Source organism: Onychostoma macrolepis, chromosome 07 (genome assembly GCF_012432095.1).
Source record: "Onychostoma macrolepis isolate SWU-2019 chromosome 07, ASM1243209v1, whole genome shotgun sequence".
Taxonomy (NCBI): domain Eukaryota; kingdom Metazoa; phylum Chordata; class Actinopteri; order Cypriniformes; family Cyprinidae; genus Onychostoma; species Onychostoma macrolepis.
The window spans coordinates 5,961,484-5,983,637 of NC_081161.1; the positions used below are offsets into that span (position 1 = coordinate 5,961,484).

Genomic DNA, 22,154 nt, shown 5'->3' on the forward strand with positions numbered 1-22,154 from the left:
AATAAACTTAAAAGAAATCTAAATCAAAATATTAGATTAGAATAGTAGGTATGTCAATGATGCTAAAATAACACTGATTTCAACACATTTTGTATGTCTGCAGTAGGGATGCAGCGATTAACCGGTTTTACGATTAACCGCGCTTTAAAACGTCACGGTTAATTAATTGTAAAGGCTCCGCTACACCGAGTGTTTCTGTTGCACGGAATGGAACTGTTGAAACTTGCGCAAAACAAAAACAAAGTTACACTAGCGGTGCACCATCTTAAAATGCCGTGCTTATCAGAGACACAGAGGCTACTAGATTAACTATGACAGAGGAACCAAACAGCGATCCTTTATTTCCACCAGAGAAATGACTGAAGTCGATTAGTGTGGGACCATTTCGGGTACACCAAGAATGACCAGGGCGTCATTTAAATAGTGCTGTAAAAATTGCTAAAGAGCGAATACATAAGGGATAATGCACAGCTTGCCAACCTGTTCTCGCTATGCAATAAACTATTTTAATGCACGACGTGAAGAAATAGTGCGGTGAGAGAGAGAGAGCGTGTGAATTAGCCTACCTGCATCTGCGCGTTAGTTATTTAAACAGTCATTTTACCCCCTCTTTGCTGATTAATATAATGTAGCGATCCAGTCTCTATAAGCTATTTTATTAATGAAAGTCGCTGGGCAGCGTTGACAACACGTTTCTGTCCTCCTAAATGTTTGTGTGGGCAGCTAGATCTCGATCTCACAAACCAAAATAATAGATATTTTCTCAGGCCATATGTGAAATCAGATGAATAAAGATTATTAAAATGAATAAGTATGGATGACAGTTGATTACAATAATAGTTTAGTTTATTCCCCTCATTAGTAACAGTGTCCTCTGTGGGATAAAGTTAATATTAGTCTTATATTAATAATACTTAATTAATATTGTGATTTATCATCCCTGTTATAGTATTATTCATAAGTCAATTTATTTTTCACCATCTTTCCAAGTTCTGTACCTCAGGTCCAAAAGAAATGTAGAAAGAATATACAAAATGAAAACACCAAATACATTTGTGATCTATTTCCATTTGTTATTTTCAAAAGGGAAATACTGACATGGATGTTTACAGAGCAGAGGTCACGTTTTTTAATTCCAGTAGGAGAGATGTACTTTTTTTTTGTGCTGTATTATTGGTTACTGTGTTATTTCTGTTTCAAAAGGCAGCAATCAATAACACTTTAATATCTAAAGAGTGTTTATGTGATTTTATGTTGTGAAATGAATACATGCATAATAATCGTAATAATCGTGTAACCGTGATTATTCCTCAGACTATAATCGTACCAACAAAATCTATAATCGTTGCATCCCTAGTCTGCAGGTGATTCTCTGGACTCTAAGGCTATGTTTACACGACAACTATGTAGTCAAAAACAGACAAGTTTTTCCCTTACGTTTTTAAAAGTTTCACATATACACGACAACGTTTTCAAAACGATTTGTGTTTACGCATGTGCGAAAACGGCCAAAAACACTGTATTGCGGATGCCAGGCCAGTAGTTGGCGCTGTCACCTTGTTAGTAAACGGTACCTGTAGGGAAGTGACGATTATATGATGTACAGTCATGGCCAAAAATATCAGCACCCTTGGTAAATATGATCAAAGAAGGCTGTGAAAATTAATCTGCATTGTTAATCCTTTTGATCTTTTTATTAAAAAAAAAAAAAATCTAACCTTTCATTGGATAATAAAAATTTAAAATGGGGGGAAATATCATTATGAAATAAATGTTTTTCTCTAATACACATTGGCCACAATTAACAGCACCCTTTTATTCAATACTTTTTGAAACCTCCATTTGCCAGTTTAACAACTCTAACCTTATCAGGCATTATAGGAGAAAATTTAGAGAACATCCTTCATCCAGAATCACTCCAGACCCTTTAGATTCACAGCTCCATGTTGGTGCTTCTTCTCTTCAGTTCACCACTCATTTTCTACAGGGTTCAGGTCAGAGGACTGGAATGGCCAGCAGAAGCTTGGTTTTGTGCTCAGTGACCCATTTTGTGTTGTTTTTGAGGTTTGTGTTTGGATTAATGTATGGTTGGAAGATCCAAACATGGCCCATTATAAGATTCCTAACAGCGTCAGTCACTTATTGATTTTTTTTTTTATCTGTTGGTATTTGATAGAATCCATGATGCCATGTGTCTAAACAAGATGTCCAGGACCTCCAGCAGAAATATAGGTCCACAACATCAAAAATACAGCAGTATATTTCATTGTACACATGGGGTACTTTTTATCTCTGTGTTCACCAAACCCATCTTGAGTGTTTGCTGCTAAAAGCTCATTTTTAGTTTCATCTGACCATAGAAGCCAGTCCCATTTGAAGTTCCAGTCGTGTCTGATAACTGAATATGCTGGAGATTGTTTTTGGATAAGCTTGGAGAATTTTTCTTGAAACCCTCCCAAACAACATGTGCTGATGTAGGTGCTGTTTGACAATTTTTCTGGTTTTCTGACTCCGAGACTCAACTATTTTCTGCATTTCTCCAGCTGTGGTCCTTGAAGAGTCTTTAGCCACTCAAACTCTCCTCCTCACCGTGCATTAGGACGATATAGACACACGTCCTCTTCCAGACAGTTTCCTAACATTTTATGTTGATTGGAAATTCTTAATTATTGCCCTGATGGTGGAAATGGGAATTTTCACTGCTCTCGCTCTTTTCTTAAAGCCGCTTCACTAATTTGTGAAGCTCAATTATCTTTTGCTGCTCATCAGAAATATATTCTTTGTTTTTTCTCATTGTGATGGATGATTAAGGGAATTCGGGCTTTGTTTTCCCTCCTATTTATATTTCTATGAAACAGGAAGCCATGGCTGGATAATTGCATGTTCATAATCACCCTGGAGTGCTCAAAATTGTGAATATGAATGGGAATATACTTCAGAGATATTTTATTCATAAGAATTTCTAGGGGTGCCAATAATTGTGTCCAAAGTGTATTTGAGAAAAACATTAATTTCATAATGAGATTTCCCCCCATTTTAAATTCTTATTATCCAGTGAAAGGTTGACTGTATTATCCATGACTGTATAACGGTGGCATTTTTCAAAAACTTGCACTTTGAAATCCGTTTTCAAAAATATCCGTTTTCAGTCCCCAAAACGCTATTGTCGTGTAAACGAACAGGCAAAACGCATAAGTTTCGAAAATGTTGAAAAAGTTTAGAAAATGTTGTTGTGTAAACGGCCCCTAAAGGTCTTTGCACACAAAGTATGAAATTTTTGCACGTTAAAAAATAAATTCAACCTCATGTTTTGTCAATCACATTTATCAATCACACTGCCTCCGAAACTTTCGTCCGTCATAAAAAAAAAATTTGGATCAGGTTCCATTTTCTGCGTTTCGCATCCATAGCAAGCATTCTGATAGGAAAGGATGACGAATACAAAAGAAAAAAAAAAAAAAAACTGAAAAACGCATGCACAAATTTCAGATTCGGTGTGCAAGGACCTTAAAAGTTTTCCATTTGGGAGGACTAAAGTTTGCAAATGTGGCTTGAACATTCAGACGCATCTGCACTTGGCGACGCATCTGAATTGAAGGGTTTCGTGGCTCTCTCACTCTCTCTCTCATGGCAGGACTAGTAACAGCATCATCAAGTGTAATATCTGCTGGAGGTATGAAGGCCAGGACTAGATGAATGGGTTTACCGTGGGCTTTTCTAGTGTGGGCGAGCCACATCTTTGCTGTCTGGCAGCCACTGTACAGCTGAAGATTGACTTCCAGGATTGCCTGATTGGAGGACATTTAGGCGTCCTCCACTACCGAAGGCTTTCATCTGCTCTCAGACAGGCTCTTCTCCTGCAATTACGGAGAATTCCTGTGTGTAATTGAGCGCTGGCTTGTTTACCATGTGGAAAGCGTATCGTGTTGGCCTCTAATGCATCTCAGTGCATTATCACTCAGTCACAGTATTGTTCTATTAGTGGAGATTCAGGAGGAAAGTGTATTTCGTTTCTGCGGTCTTGTGGCTTGTACAGTTTTAGTCTCTCTGTTTGTGTTTTTCCAGATTGCTCACTATGATGTCCGACAGCTGAGCTCACTGAGATTTAGCACGCTAGGATAGACTCATCTTTGTACAGTCACTCGTATGTCATGGGTCATGTGATTTTCTAGCACCTCTGGTTGAATGATGGGAATGCAATCATATGAGGTTACAATTATTGTCAGGTGAAATATGTCCATCCTTGCATATCTACGTTAGATTTCCATGATAATACAGAAGTAAATGCACCCTGCATATTCAGAAGTGCTTGCTGACACCCTTCTGAATAGACAAAATGTTGGATTTGATATTCTGTTTTGATTTGAATTTCTTTATTCAGGTCAAGTTTCATTAAAAAAAAAATTAAAAGCTATTATATTTAGAAATATTTTTTTATATTTATATATATTATGTTTTTTATTTATTTATTATTTTATTTATTTTTGGACATTGTCAATTGTCTTTTTTTCAAATTTGTCATGAAAATCTGTTAATTTAGTATGACTTATTTTATAAGAAATATACTTATTTTAGTTTAAGTAATAGTAATTTTGTCAATTTTGGTGTTTCTATTTAGTTTTTTAGTTTTGAATTTCAGTCTTAGTAATTTTAGTACTATAAATAATATAATGATAAATATCTAATATTAGATGTGTTTCTCATTATTTTTTCATTTCACCTCCATTTCAGTTACTTTTAATTTTATTCCAGTTTTAAATTAAATTTCTGTTAATTAAATTAAATTAATAGTTATATAATAAATTAACAATTTTTTAATTTTATTTTCAGTTATCAATAATAGCGCACTTCACAATGCAACATAAATCAATAAATGAATAAATAATTATTTCTTTGATAGGCTATTTTCTGTGATGGATATGTTCACGTTTACCCTAGAAAGAGTAAGCTGCCATTTCAGCCTTTACTTTTGTTTCTTCAGTCATTTGAAAGCATGGTTTGCCCACAAAGCTGTTTTTAACGTCTAGATTCAGCCCAGCCACAATCAGCTGTCTTTTCACAGAGTATTTAAAGTTAGCACTTTTAGCTGTCTTTCTCCAAGCAGCGACCCTATTCCTGAATGAATCCATTGTGAGCTCACTCTGTGTCTGTTTTGGACTAGATCTTGTGTTGGTCATCCAGTGTCTTCTCCCATAGGCCGGGCCGGGCTGACGGTTATTGGTTGGTTCGTGTGGTGTGTGTTTTGTGGTGTGTTTCGTTTGGCATCAGCACTTTGGCATTGCTGTGTGATGAGCTCTCGTGTCACTGATTCCCATGACTCATTGAGGTGGTCATCCAGCAGAATGAGCAGAGACGTGCGGTCAGATCTCTGCTGACTAGGCAGGCTTTTACTTTTCTTAGATTTTTGATGGAAATGGGTTTGGTGACGTAGTGTTCATTTAGTGCCATTGCACGTGTATGTGTCGGTGCATGTGAGGACAGTAAGCTGGAAAGGCTATCTCAGTATTTTTTTCAAGGCTTTTGCTAAAATTTAATAACTGTTTATTTATGCATTTGCTTTGAAAAAGGGTTTTTAAGGAATCTTAAACTTGACAGCCATGTTCCCAAAGTAAATTGTTTAAAGCAAGAAATACTGGAAAATACAGTGTAAAATAATCAAGACTTTTTTTTCTTCTTTTTTTTTCCAATAAATTAACAAGGAAACTTTTAGTAAAACAAAAGTTAAACTTAAAACTAAAACACTTTTTAGGGATGCAGCAATATTAAAAATATGGCTGATACAATAAGCAGACTATAATTTAAAATGTTTAAAGCAAGATTAAATGTTCAGTCAAAATCTAGTGTAAAATAATAAAGGTGTGTTTTTTTTTTTTTTTTTAAATAAAGGAGGACAATTATATTTAAAAATATAAAAGGTAAAAATTGCATGTATTTTTTTCATTTATATGCAATTTTAAGTATTTATATTTTTACTAAGACTTTTTTATATATATATTTGGGGATGCAGCAATAAATGGGTGACATTTATGCATCACAAAATTCTATACAGTAATATACAGTATGAAAAATGGATATTCATTTAAAAGTTCTAAGTGTTATTAAATGATAGATTTTTCCATTAGGTGACAAAAAAGGTTATCGTTATGTAAACTTATGTAAATTACGATAAAACACCATTAAAAAATACGGTAGCCACATTTTCCTTTTTTTTTTTTTTTTTTTTTTTTTAGACTGATCTTAAATTTACAGTAAATAGTGTACATATTTCATTAGCTAAAATAATGCTAATATACCAAATTACTGAAGTTATTATTTTTTTAACCAGACAACAACCTTAAAACACAATTAAAATTCCTATGAGATCATTACAATTTCCCACTGTATACAGTGAACTTACTGTTAACCAATTATCAGTTTTTTACTGTAGCATTTTTATGTTTTGTGTTTTTTACCATTAACATTATGATAATTTTTTACAATGTAGGAGAAATAAACTTTCACAAATAAATATTTATTATTGACCAATAATGCTAAAAATGTCTCATTTTATCCTAATAACTGATATGGAGAAAATACATTGTGCATCCCTAAAATCAAGCGCATATCGCCAACAAAAATTGTTACAAATGTATCATAAATAGCCGGTCCTAATGTTTGATTTGTCCTTCAGAGGTGCAGAAGAGGAGCCGCGTGCTTTGTAATGAGATGGAGCAAAGCAAGTATAATGTGACACAAGCCTGACTCGTTCATCAGGCTAACTGCTGCATCCACAGCATAGTCCTATGAGGTGTGCAACTAGTGTCAACTTCATTTCTGAAGCATTTCTGTACAGTTTCATTGTTCATTCTTGTGGGTTTCTACCACATTGTGCTGTTTTCTTTCACAGTGCTCCACAAAATATTGCAAGGACAGCACATGTCTTTGAGATGTCATTGCAGGCTGCAGACAAAAACAAAGATGCAGTGCGACTACTGTAGTCTGATTCACAAGCAAATGAGTCTTCAGAGCCTGATCTCAAAACAAACGATTGATTGATTGAGTCAGTCAGTGTTGTTATTTTTAACTAAAACAATTAAAATAAATCTAATTGTGTATGTAATTGAAAAAATCTGAAATAAAGTAAAATATAAATATTAGATGAAAATGTAAACTAATGCAGAAAATGTACACTAAAATAACTTAAATGAAAATTTGTCAACTTAACAAATTAAAATAGTAATGAAAAAAATCTATATAAAAAAATAAATGACAAAAGCACAAAATATGACTGCAGCTTAAAAATAAATTTAAATATTAAGATTAAAAACTAACTCAAAATTGTAATGATTAGGATACTATATATATAATAGTGTATAAATAATACTAAAACTACTCTTGAGTGCTTCATTTAATGTTCTCTCTAAGTACTGATTGTTTGATGTCAGTAAAGTTACTCATTTACAATTTTTGTAATTTAATGTAATACATTTTGGTTATATTTTAATCAAAAAAGAAAACATTAAATGCTAATTTTAAACATTATTATTATTATTATTATTATTGCCAAAATTGTCTAGTGTAACATTGAAACAAACATTTTCTGTACAAGCTGCTTTTAATCAGCACAATACAAAAAAATGCATTGTGATAGCGCTATACAAATAAACATAAATTGGATTTATGTAGTGTATGTGGCAGATTTACCATATATAAACCTTCCAAAGGTTATGACCTTTTTTTTTTTTTTTTTAATGTAAAATAAATATATAATATATATATATTTCTTAGATGATTACTTGGATGATATAACATGCAGTGTAAGCAGGTCATGTGACACATTATTCTTTAAAAGGTTAAAGCATGTAGAATACCATATCACATACTGTTTTCGAAGAAATTAGGAAGTACACAATGCGCAATGTGCAGAGTATGTATTAAGCGTCTAGTTCCTCCTCTAAGTGGTTTATTACAGGCGTTCCCACCCAAACTCACGCCAGCGCTCGAGTCAGAAGTTGACATGTCGGAAAACTCAAACAAACAGAAGAGTGTTTTGAAAGCAGCACTGTGTCAAAGCGTTTACATTCTTCAGAAGGTCAACCTACACGTGCTTTACTTACAGCCGTTCTCTGCATATTAGGCTAGAATATTTTAACATCCAGAATATTGCATACTTCACCAATAAATCCAAAGATTGGTGAAGCTTCCACTCAGTTTAAGATATACTCTTATTGGTTAATAATTATTGCAAAATGCATGTTGTTTGTAATGCTCTGAAATTCTCCAGCCTTTGAGCTGCTCTACAATTACAAGCTATATTGGTTAATGATTGAGCTGTACGATGCATGACATTACTTTGTTTCTGTTCCATACTTGCTGCTGCCTATATAGAGGGTGCGTGCGTGTGTGCGTATGTATCACCATGAGCTGACCAATACATGTGACATGGTTTACTGGCAGCCCTATTCACCCGTTTCCACGTCCCACTGTGAGCTCACACTTCACACTACATATGGACTTCATTAGCACATCAGTCTCTGTGTGTGTGTGTGTGTGTGTGTGTGTGTGTGTGTGTGTGTGTGTGCGCGTGAATGCGACGTACAGACAGTTGTTCCTTAGGGAGCTCTGTCCTCTCCATACACTAGCATGCACGAGAATCCATAAAACACATTTTTAATATGAATATTAGTTAAATATGGATGTGTGTGTATATATACATTTTATTTATTTATATATATATATATAAATATATATAAATAATATATATATATATATTATTTATATATATATATATATATATATATATATATATATATATATATATATATATATATATATATATATATATATATATATATATATAAAATAAATAAATAAAAAATACAAAATTATTTATTTTTTTTTTTTAATAATCAAAAGCATCTCCAATTGATTTTTTTTTTTTTAACGTTTATTTATGACATTATGGTAGTGGTGGTGGTAGTAGTAGTAGTAGTAGTGATGATGGTAGTGGTGGTGGTGGTAGTAGTAGTGATGATGATAGTAGTAGTAGTGGTGGTGGTGGTTGTAGTAGTGATGATAGTAGTAGTAGTGATAGTAGTAGTGATGATGATGATGATAGTAGTAGTGGTGGTGGTGGTGGTAGTAGTAGTTGTGATGATAGTAGTAGTAGTGATAGTAGTAGTGATGATGATGATGATAGTAGTAGTGGTGGTGGTAGTAGTAGTTGTGATGATAGTAGTAGTAGTGATAGTAGTAGTGATGATGATGATGATGATAGTAGTGGTGGTGGTGGTGGTAGTAGTAGTTGTGATGATAGTAGTAGTGATGATGATGATGATAGTAGTGGTGGTAGTAGTAGTTGTGATGATAGTAGTAGTAGTGATAGTAGTAGTGATGATGATGATGATGATGATGATGATGATAGTAGTGGTGGTAGTGGTAGTAGTAGTTGTGGTGATAGTAGTGGTGGTGGTGGTAGTAGTGATAGTAGTAGTAGTGGTGGTAGTAGTAGTAGTAGTAGTAGTAGTAGTAGTAGTAGTAGTAGTGATGATGGTAGTAGTAGTGATGATGATAGTAGTGGTGGTGGTAGTAGTAGGTTAGGAAAAACCTTCTTGACTGTGTGAGGTTGTCAAGGCTCTTGAAACATTTATATAATTTGCCCTTTTTACTAGAGGTCGACCGATTCGTCGGTTTTGCCGATTATTCGGCACCGATAGTTGATTGCCACAACTATTGGTTATCGGCAAAAATCCATGCCGATAGTTTTCCGGTTTGCAACCGTTGCTGGAGTGGCTGAGAAGGGTCCGCTGGCATTATACAGTACGAGAGCGGCCTCTAGAGGCGGAAATCACTGACAGCACGTGTTTATTTTGACACGTGACACTGCGCGCTGCACAGAGCAGGAAACTCCAGACGCGCATTTAAATACAGCCGACAGAAAAGCCTGCCGCGGAACAGAACGCCATTCACATAGTTTTCTATTAAATTACATTATATTTGTCCCAAATCATTGTGAATGTATATAATAACTTCACCCTAGGCTATAAATTATGTATTGTGCATTTTTCAGCAAAATGTTTGTCTTTCTGTGGCTCTAATAAAGTCGGTATGCTTCATGTAGAGAGCTGTAATAGATTGCGCGTTCTCTTTCCACTTGCTCTGTTTTTTTAAACACCGAACTTCAAACTCATTTATGCCACATTGTTCATTCTTGAAGCAAACTTATGTCCGTTTGGTGATTTAAATAAATTGTTTTAGACCGCCACTTGATCTGAACGCAAAGCGTCTGGTGTGTGTGTGTGTGTGTGTGTGTGTGATACCTCTGAGTTCTCCTAGACGCAGCGCTGCGCGACTAACTTTTTTTTTTTCTTTTTTTTTTGATTAGATAATTATCAAGTGTTAAAAAATAAAGCAAATAAAGTGTGTGAGTACACATACAATATCCATATGTATGTAATTTTAATGCTATGGCCTTGTGTAGATATTTAAACAAGGCCATCTTTAAGCATGACTGTTGAAATTAAATGGTAACATTTAACAATAAAAGTCCATTCGTAGCATTAATGAAAACTGTAGAAGTATTGTTCCTTGTTCGAGTGTTTTCATTTCAACATTCACTATTAGCTACTAATAGGCTATATTTTTACATTTTAAAGTTTCTTCTTTTAACATTAGCAAATTATGAAATAACTTTAATGATCAGTATAGTAAATAATATTAATATTTTTATTCATTTACAAAGTATGATTCAGTACTGTTGCTGTTTTTTTTTTTTTTTAAATAGTAAAGCACTAGCTCTCTTTTAGTATCCATTTTGAAAACTATTGGTTGATTTAATCGGTATCGGCCAGTGTGGTCCAACCTAGCTATCGGTATCGGTAAAATCCACTTATCGGTCGACCTCTACTTTTTACTATAGGTTAGTTTAGGTCATCAAATATAATGGCATGACTCTCCAAAACATAATTCATAAAATTAATAATACTTTTAATCGTTTTAAAAGCATTTTGGTTACACTTACGATAAGGACACATTAGATAACATTAGTTATTGCATTAACTAACATTAACTATCACTAAGCAATACATTTGTTACAGTATTTATTAATCTTTTAACTATTCATTGTTCGTTAGTTAACTCACGTTAAGTAAGGTTGGCAGATACAACTTGATTTTATTAATGTATTAGTAAATGTTGAAATTAACTAAGATTAATAAATGCTTTAGAAGTATTTTTCATTGTCGGTTCATGTTAACTAATGCAGTTAACTAATCTTAACTAATGTGGCCTTATTATAAAGTGTCACCGCTATTTTAATAACATTTTAAGCAAGGATGCATTCAAGATGCAAGGAAATATGTTGTCACATTTGACTTTATGGTTACACCACTGCATTTTTGGAATTGAAACTTTACATTAAACTTTGGTATAACAGTTTTCCAAAACTATACAAAACTAACATGAATACAAAGAGTACTTGACAAAGAACTTGTCACTTGTCACGTGTGTTTTAAACCCTTTTTTTTTTTTTTTTTCATAAAGGACACTTTTGACCCATTGACCTCTACATCATTGACCCAAGATACAAAACTCTGTAGCAATTGCACAGAAACAAAAGCGTTGACAGAACACCTTTGCATTGTGGGTTCGACTTCTGTGTGGGAAAATATACCTGTTTAGTTTGATAAATGATATCTGTACTCTGACATGTGTACATGTGACACATGTGACCCTGGACCACAAAACCAGTCATAAGGGTCAATTTTTTTGAAATTGAGATTTATACATCTGAATAAATAAAGCTTTCCATTGATGTATAGTATGATAGGACAATATTTGGCTGAGATACAACTATTTGAATATCTGTAATCTGAGGGTGCAAAAAAATCTAAATATTGGGAAAATCGCCAGTTGTCCAAATGAAGTTCTTAGCAATGCATATTACTAATCATAAATTAAGTTTTGATATATTTACAGTAGGAAATTTACAAAATATCTTCATGGAACATGATCTTTACTTAATATCCTAATGATTTTTGGCATAAAAGAAAAATCTATCATTTTGACCCATACAATGTATTGTTGGCTATTGCTACAAATACACCTTTGCTACTTATGACTGGTTTTGTGCTCCAGGGTCACATATATACTGTATATGGCAGTTGGTGGACTTTTGTGTGTGTGTGTTTGCACAGAGAAACCGGTGAACGCAGACCAGCAGGAGCGGACTCTTCTGAAGGGTGTGTTCAGCGTCAGGAAGGGAAAGACGCAGCTCCATAAATGGGCCGAGCGGCAGGTCATCCTGTGCGGGACGAGTCTCATCGTTGCCTCTGTCAAGGACAGCCTGACCGGCAAGATGCACATCCTACCCCTGGTCGGGGGGAAGGTAGGGGTCCACACACACACACACACACACACACACGCCCGGGCTCCAGGAACAGATAACAGAGAGCAGATGCATCAACACAGCTGTGAATGAATGAGGATGAGGAGGGAAGGGAGGGAGACACACGACAATCAGACCTTTCTCTCCAGCATGTGTTAAAGGAACATTCTGGGTTGTTTTCCACTTTATGTCTGTGGACAGTATGAGTGGCATGCTGTCGATTACCACACACAATACTTTCAGCCCCGAATCATTTCAGCTTCAATTTATAGTAATACACTTCACGTGGACGTCGAGCGGCCCAGAGGGTTTAAAAGGAGAAATGTGTGGAGTTTTTTTTTTTTTTAGTTTTGTTTTTGTTGAAGCACTTGCATGAATTCTTCAGTTGTGATGGAGAAAGGAAATGTACTAGCAGATAAGCTAAAAAAAAAAAGCACTATATTACATTTAATTTTAATTGCAATTAACATGAAATCAAGTTTCAAAGCGTATTACATTCAGCTCACACACTTAAAGGAATAGTTCACCCAAAAATGAACATTTTTACTCACCCTCAGTTCATTCAAGATGTAGATGAGTTTGTTTCTTCATCAGAACAGATTTGGAGATATTTATCATTAAATCACTTGTTCACCAGTGGATCCTCTGCAGTGAATGGGTGCCGTCAGAATGAGAGTCCAAACAGCTGATAAAAACATCACAATAATCCACAAGTAATCCACACCGCTCCAGTCCACCAATAAATGTCTTGTGAAGTGAAAAGCTGCAAATCCATGTTTCTTAAGCTAGAGAACATGCTAGTTTCGCAAGATCCAAGCTTTGTTTACAGCAAAGGAAAACCAATCTCCTCTTGGCTAATATCGAAATCCTCCATTTTTCTTTCTAAATCTTTGGTTTGTATTTCTAATTCGTGACCGGTGTTTTGTTTTTGTCACTTATCACCGGAGCTTATGCTACATCTACGTCCTGCGTCATCCGCTGGAACGCCACTCTCTCGTGAACACGTGTACGACTAAATTTTTCTTAGACAAACGCATTGCTTCAGAAGGCCTTTATTAAGCTCCCAGAACCGTTTGGAACTCTTTTTATGATGGATGGATGCATTTTTTTTTTTTTTTTTTTTTTGGGCTTCAAAACCTCAACCACCATTCACTGCCATTATAAAGCTTGGAAGACAGCAACTTTTTTTGATATAACTCCGATTGTATTTGCCTGAAAGAAGAAAGTCAAATACCCTTAGGATGGCTTGAGGGTGAGTAAATCATGGGGTAATTTTCATTTTTGGGTGAACTTTGATGTGAGAGGACAACAGAGGATGGACTTTTTCATTGGAGGAAGTGGACTCATATGTGACCCTGGACCACAAAACCAGTCATAAGGGTCACATTTTTTTAAATTGAGATTTATACATCATCTGAAAGCTGAATAAATAAGCTTTCCATTGATGTATGGTATGATTGGACAATATTTGGCCGAGATGCAACTATTTGAAAATCTGGAATCTGAGGGTACAAAAAAATCTAAATATTGAGAAAATCGCCTTTAAAGTTGTCCAAATGAAGTCAAGTGCAATGCATATTACTAATCCAAAATTATGTTTTAATATATTTACAGTAGGAAATTTTGCCAAATATCTTCATGGAACACTATCTTTACTTAATAACCTAATGATTTTTGGCATAAAAGAAAAATCAATAATTTTGACCTATACAATGTATTGTTGGCTATTGCTACAAATATACCTGTGCTACTTATGACTGCTTTTGTGGTCCAGGGTCACATTCTATGGACTCGTATTTTAGTCAGAATCGATTGGTTTAAAATTAAAACATCTTAATGATGGGTTTGTTTCTTACAAACACTCAGCTTTTCACTTCACAAGAAGTTAATTGGATGGACTGGAGTCGTGTGGATTACTTTATTCCTTTAAATATATTTTTGAAAGCATGTGATTTCCATAATATCTGAATCAACACATATTTAGGCAGAATAGCTGCTTCTGAGGAAGAACTAAAAGTTTTTCCAAAGCATGTAGTGTCTGCATTACCAACAGTTTCAGCTTTCTTGGCTCAGGTGGAGGAGGTGAAGCGGAGGCAGCACTGTCTGATGTTCAGCTCCGCCGGACCGCAGGCTCAGACCTACTACGTTAACTTTGACACGCTGGCCGACTACCAGCGCTGGCATCGGCAGGCTTCTAAAGTGAGTGAATGTGCTTTATCTAATCTAGACATGCATTAAGATTTCATTAGCAGACCCACAGTGATTCAACAGCCGATTAGTGTTTTCTCTTCTGTCAGTTTTTCAATAAAAAACCCCTCACAGACTGTACGCGTTTGTATTTTCCGTACTCGCCGCCTGCAGTGAACAGCTTTGCTGAAACAGCTGTCTGTGTTTTTGATTTGTGTTTTGAACATGCACATTTATTGTCCTGAATTTGTATGTTTGCTTTTTTGTTTGGTTTCTCTGCGCTCGGTTGGTGCTCATTCGTCTTAATCACCTCATTAATTGGCATTCCAAACTCCGACTGCATCTCTGGGGTCTAATGAGGTCTGATCAGCTCTGGAGAGCTCAGCGAGCTGCCCAACGCCAGAACCGCCCTGAATAATGCAAAACGCATTCTGGACAATTGTGTGAGAGGGTGATCCTGCGGTAAAGGGCTGTTTGAGGTGGCATGATTGATGAGAAAGAGAGCGTTTGTGTGTGTTTTGTTTCTCTAATGTGCGTCGCTACAGCCTTGTGCTGTGAGGTCTGATTGACTCCATAATAAAAGAGCCTTTCAATTCAGTTCAAGTCATTGTTGACTAAAACTAAAATGATTGAAAAATTATTTTTCTCGATTGAAATAAAGCTGAAATAAAACTTAAATATTAGATGAAAAACCTAAACCTAAAAAGCTAAAGCTGAAATAAAACAGTTTTTAAAGTAAATATAGTAAATGCATAACAAAATTGCTAAAACTGAAAATATAAAAATAAAAGCTAAATCAGAACATTAATATTATAATTGTATATAAATAATAGTGAAATAACATTATTTATATACTATTATATATTATATAACACATTTAAAGTATTATTTATTTATTGTACCATGTGCAAAGCTCTTAAAAATCAACAAAAGTTATGATTTTCTGAAAATGTCAAGTGGCACGACTGTTAAGTAAAACATTAATAACATTTTCCGTGAATATATTTTCAAAAGTAAAAATGTTTGTTTATTTATTTTACAAATCATGCATTTTTAGAGTTTATGGTAATTATTAGTAATATTTTAAAGCAAAGTTGATTTGTAAAAATATTTTTTTACAAGTTGAAATTTTTTTTACAAACGTCATGAATTTTCAGTTTGCTTGTTGTTGTAATATTAGTAATATTTTTAAGTAAAGATGCTTTACCATTTTAACCCTTTTTTAAATATATATATATATATATTTTTTATAAATAATAATAAAAATCAATAAAGATTATGCTAAACTGCTTCTGTATCATGTTAAGACTTTATTTCGTTTTAATCCCAAGGCATTTTGACTGAATGATGATTTTCTCAAGCAATGATGATTTTTGTAGCTTAAACATCTGATTGGATGGGACCACATTTTAATGTAGCTGATAAATAAACTGTTTCTAAAAGATTGTAATTCTAATTATTAACCCTGTAAAACCTGACATGAAATAAGTCAAAAACAGTTTATTGAACTGATAGACTAACCAACTAAATAAACAAATAAATAAATACATGTTTGCTTAACATTGGTTGTCTTCTGGTCCACCATTTAATTCAAGCAATAAAGCATTCGAGCCAAGGCCTTGCAGTACACTGATTTTCCCGTGGTTATGCTTTGCGTCATGCGTAACCTTATTTTGATATTAGCCGTTTAGCAGCATATGGGTGTGTAGTAAAGAGTGGGATGTTGATGAGGTGTGTGTTTCGTAGGTGGTGTCTCAGACTATCAGTCTGGTGGATTTGTCCTGCTACAGTCTGGAGGAAGTGCCCGAGTATCTCTTCTACTGCCAGGACATCACACACCTCAACCTGCGCCACAACTTCATGAGTCTGGACGGCCCTGGAGGACTCATCAACTTCAGCAGGTGAATTCAGCATTAGATACAATCTTTATGCTTGGTATATTACTGTTCAGTGGGGTTTCGTGATGGTTTTGTCTGCTGTATGGAAATTGTGGACAAAGACAGCAAACAGAGCTAATGTTTTCCTGCTAGGTGTACTTTAGAAAAACCTTTCTTGAATGCTCTTTGCATAATCACAAACTTGTGCATAAATTTAGGCTGTAGTTTCGGTGGGGATCTGGTCTCTCGCTGCGCTGCTGTGCACACAGACTCAATGTAAATGGTAGAAGAGCTATTCGTTCTGTACATGCTCTTATGTCAATGACAGCCGCTTCTGTGCAAACACAAGCAATAAGAGCATCACTAAATGGGAACTTACAGAAGAGATGATGCTATTACACGTTAATCATCGACTATGATTGGTGGTGTTTAAAATGGTTATCATTAGATGACGCAGCACTAAACAGGCCATGTGTATTTCTCTATGCAAAAGAATTGTCTAGGTCATGTTTCACCCCAAAATCAAGAGAATAAAAATGTATAAGAAGCCTAAATTGTCCCTAATTTTAAAAATCAATCTTTTTTGTGACATTCCTTGACAATTAAGCCCCAATAAATATTATTATTAACGTACTGAATCGTCCATCTTGTATCGATCGAGAAAGTTACTTGAAAACAAATGTTTACTTAAAATATAAAAACATAAAGTTGTCTTATTTTTCATTTTAGTTGATCTTAAAGTACTAAAGTAACTAAAAACTAAATAAACTAAAACTAATAAATAAAATAACTCTATATACATATTTTAAAAACTGATAAACTACAAAATGGTTGCAACTTTAAAATGTTAAATTAAATTAAAGTGAAAATATTACAAGTAAAATGTAATTCAAAATCGAACTCTCTCTCTCGTGTGTGTGTGTGTGTTTATGTGTATGTATGTTTATGTGTATATATCAGTGATACTAAAATTACACTTAACTGCAAAATTCCAGGAAATGAACATTTGAAAAAATGCAGCAGCCAATTAACATGGTTACATATTACAAAATTAAAATTGTTCACATTTAAAAAAATGTGAAATCTAGAAATATTGTTTTGGCAACTAACTGAAATAAAATAAGTTTAAGTACTAAAACTGTTAAAAATAAAGATGAAATAAAAATAAAGCAAAATTTAAAAGACTGACAAAAGCAGAATCATATTACGGAAACTAAAATGAAAAGGAGAACTGAAAATATAAAAATAAAACATCATTGCCATTAATTCCAGATTAAGCACCTTATTTTATTTGTTTATTTTTGGAGTGACGCATAACTCATACATTTTTGTTTCATGAAAGAAGCTTCTCTGTCATGTTACTACTTGAAAACATTCAGAAATCTTTGCTCCTTTACGCCTCTCCTTTCTGGTCTTTTCTCCCTCTCTCTCTCTCTCTCTCTCTATCTCTCTCTATCTCTCTCTCTCCCTCCCTCTTTCTCTCTCTGCTTGTCTCAGCTGTGTCATATATTTAGTAACTGTGTGTGGTGGGCGGTGCAGGATGCGTAGGCTGATAGCGTGTGTGTGTGTGTGTGTGTGTGTGTGTGTGTGAGAGAGCCGAGAGCTCAGCATATGTTCTGAGTCAGGCTGCCACCTCCACGGCTGTGTCATTGCCTTTCCTCCCATCCAGATCATTCGCTCATATTCATGTTTGGTGCTGTAGTGGTTTTTGTGTTTTTGTGGTGTCAGGCGGTTGCTCTGGGCTGGACGAGCGCTCTTTGGCAGTCATCCGTCCATGAAGATCCCTGTCTGACGGCGTCATTTGCCTGTGGTAACAAGGATACAAAGGCCATTGAGCCAGTACCCGGAAGCAGGAGTGTGGGAAATCAGGCAGGAGAGACCAGGACAGGCATGCAATTATGTCACTCGGTTTGAAACAAAAGACTTTGGGAGTAATAGTCATTTATACCGCAAGTGGTTATTTTATTAGTGCACTTTGCTAAGCCATCACTGTTTCTGTTGCTCATATTTATAGATTTGAGCAAAGCCATAACCCTCAGCTCGTCCTACGCTGTTTGTGCTACAGACATGAATGAGATTTAAAACCAAGCCGCTTGTCGAGGAGAGCTGTGCTGTTACTTTTCTATGGGATCAGACTTTCAAAAGTTTTTGGTCATTTGTTGTTGTTATTTTTTTGAAGGAAAGAAAGAAATTAATACTTTTAATCAGCAAGGACAATTTTATTGAGTAAAAGTGACAAGACATTTATAATGTTGCAAAAGGTTTTTATTTCAAATAAATGCACAAATAATCCTTTTTATATATATAGATATATAGATATATAGATAGATATAGATATACATATATAGATATAGATAGATACACTTAGATATATTAAAAAACTAATAAAACTGACAAAAGCACAATAATATTACTAAAACTTAAAAATGAAATCTAAAAAGAGAACTGATGATAAAAAATTAAATAACACTTGTCCAGGTCAGACATTTAGAGGTCAGTAGCATTTTATTTGTTTATTTTGGCAAATGAGGATTTATTTATTGATTTGATGATTTTATTTATTTATTTTAAAATGTGCAAACATTCATTTTGTTCATACAAAGGGAAAAAAAATATTTCTAGATATTGATATTAAATCAAAGTATTTTTTTCTGTTTAATATTTTTGTGGAAACTTTTTTTTTTTTTTTCAGGACTCTGATGAATAGAAAGTTTAATTTTTTTTTTATTTTTTTTTTAATCATTTGTAACATTATAAATGACTTTAGTGTCAGCTTTGATCAATGTAATGCGTCCTTGCTGAATAAAAGTATTAATTTATTTTAAAAACAATGGCTTTTAAATAGGAGTGCACATATATATATTCTACCTTGAATGTTACTTTTGGACTTGAATATGCAATAATGGAGAGATGCATTTTACAGTATATGGCAGATTAGTTAATTATTTTTATTTTTAATATTTATAGAATGTTTGATGTTTTTCTTGTTCTTTAGTCGATTGTCATACCTGCAAAATTCACTGAAAGAAAATCTCCCCATGGGACAGTAAATATGGTCTCCCAGAAGAGATATTGTCTACATTTGGATCAAAACTTTTCAATCTCCATTGAACATCTTAATTTGTCTCCAGGACACGTCTTTACAGAAATGCACCATAGTTTTATGCTAAGATTCTACATTTATTAATAAAATTATTTTATTTAAGCAGTAAAAGTATTAATAAATAAATTTGCTGTTAAAAACTTATTAGAATCAGTTATTATTAATAAATGAGTGAATGAAATTAAACAGAAGGACTGACTGATTGAGATCCGGTGTGGTCGTGTGTTGGCTGTGTGGTGATATTTATTTATTTTTTCCCTTAATTGCTGGTCTTGTATAGAGAAACAGTTTGCTTGCTCTCTAAATGCATTTGATGCAAATCCATTACGCATAAGTGTTTCTCGTGTCTCATGATAGTCATATCATCAGGAAATAAGCGTGTCCATTAAGAGCACTGCATATTTCCGCAGATTTGCCCAGCTGAGGAGCTTAAATCTTTCTCACAATGGGCTGGGCGTCTTCCCGGAGTCGCTGTGTGAGATCCAGACCCTGACGGAGCTCTATCTGTCCTGCAACGGCCTCAGTGCCGTCCCGGCCCGCCTCGAAAACCTCCAGAGGTCAGCACACATCACACACAACACACCGTCTGCGGCTGCTCTTTTGGCCAGAGTTTAACTACATAATAATATACGGTTGTTTGTTTGTTGCTGTTGCTGATCTAAAACAGAAAACTTGTGCTCGTTTAGTTGAACTCAAATTTCAAGTCCCTGATCCTTTTTGTTCCTGCCAAAGTGACCTCTCTCTTTTTGTAATCAGCTTGAAGTGCACAAATGTGCCGTGTAGGTCATTTGAAAAACATTGCACAACATAATGAGAGCGATTATGGGTTATAATCTAAATAATCCTTTGATTTGCGTGATTGTGTTTTAAAATATTCTGTGCTTTATAGCACTGCTGCTCCTGCAATTACAGTCAGCTATATTCAAGTGTGCTACCAAAGAGCCTGTCAAACAAACTTATTTTTTTCCACCTAAATGAGCCAGTGAAATGCATGAAGTTCAGCCGTGCATATTACGCTAGCTGATTAAATCAAGCATAAAAATCAGCCTAGTTTTACTGCCCTCAGCTCAGCTTCATATAGGAGGTGCTCTGAACATGACGGAGGCCTGCAGTGGAGTCTTACTGAATGAACAGGATAGTGCCGAGCATACCGGTCAATATTACTGCCCTGAAAACAATCAGGCTAATTAGGCTATATTATATACAATTATATAATAAATGTATTATATTGTATTGTATTATTATGTTATATTATATATTATACAGAATGGATGAAATCTCTAATTATGTTGCTTTAGTAAGTGTTGTTAAATTTATTATATATTATATTATATTAATTGGAATGAATGAAATCTCTAATTATGTTACTTTAAGTTAACCATTATAAAATGTATTATTATATTATATTATATTATATTATATTATATTATATTATATTATATTATATTATATTATATATTATATTATATTATATTATATTATATTATATTATATTATATTATATTATATTATATTATATTATATTATATTATATTATATTATGAGGATTAATTTAGTAAAGCAACATTCTGTGAGGCAATGCATTCTTGTTAAACATTGTTTTTAGGTGTCGTAAAGTGGCATACATCAGATATGACGAAAAAAGACACCAGTGTTCCATAAATAATTACATTTATTAATAATAATATTTATACGTTTGGCAGTTAATAAAAAATGGTTCATATAACAAACATAGTTCTTCAGCATAACTGTAACTGTAGCATTGTAGATTTGCTATATGGCCAAAAGTGTGTATTCATAAAAGGTCTGGGACAAGGATAAAACAAAAACATTCTAATCCCATGGAATGTGATTTTATGTTATAAAAGAAGTTCAAATCTGTTCATTTTAATAAAACATATCCATGCCTATAAATATAAACAATATTGACAGCGATGTAAAAACTAGCATCTTTAATATCATAGTAACCGCTTTCTAATTTTCTGGGTCTGTTTGGCTGTGATCTGCTCAGCTTACAGACGCTGTGTTTGGATGGAAATCGCTTGGATTCTCTTCCGGAGGAGCTGGGCAGCCTCACACAGCTCTGCAGCTTGGGACTGTCCTTCAATGACTTCCCTCACGTCCCCGGCGTGGTGGAGCGCCTCTGTGCCCTGGACAAGCTGGCGATGGCGGGGAACAGGGTGGAGACTCTGGATCTGTGCAGCCTGCTACGAATGACTCACATTAAGAGTATTGATTTACGGTGAGCCATTAGAAACATCTCTCCATATCTATCTATGTATCTCTCTCTGTGCGTCATGCTGTCGGCTTTACCTGCCTCCATCTCCTTCTGTTTCTCCTCTCTCTCTCTTCTGTCTGTCACCTGTCTGTGTGTTATTACTCTCAGCTCAGACTTTATGCATAATGTAGGATCAATATACAGTAGTAATGTAATAAGATCAGCTATCAGTAAATCACCGAGGTGACAGCAGCACAGCTCTGTCACACGCAGCCAGACTACAGCACTCAAATCTGGTGCTTTTGCACAGTATTATGACCAAAAATGCCCATTTTTGGCAGGAAAAGATCATCTGTCTGACATAGAAAACAGCAAACTGTGGCTGGATGCTTTACATGTCTTATA

General features: G+C 34.5%; 1 protein-coding gene across 1 annotated transcript in view; it reads left to right on the plus strand.

Annotated features, from left to right (window-relative positions):
* phlpp2 (PH domain and leucine rich repeat protein phosphatase 2) overlaps positions 1-22,154 on the plus strand; it is a 73,485-nt gene that overhangs the window by 27,187 nt on the left and 24,144 nt on the right. Inside the window, exons 4-8 of the mRNA XM_058783075.1 lie at positions 12,174-12,364; positions 14,438-14,563; positions 16,298-16,452; positions 19,942-20,088; positions 21,543-21,773. Coding sequence (XP_058639058.1) covers positions 12,174-12,364; positions 14,438-14,563; positions 16,298-16,452; positions 19,942-20,088; positions 21,543-21,773 — 850 coding nt within the window. The remainder of the gene's footprint in view (positions 1-12,173; positions 12,365-14,437; positions 14,564-16,297; positions 16,453-19,941; positions 20,089-21,542; positions 21,774-22,154) is intronic.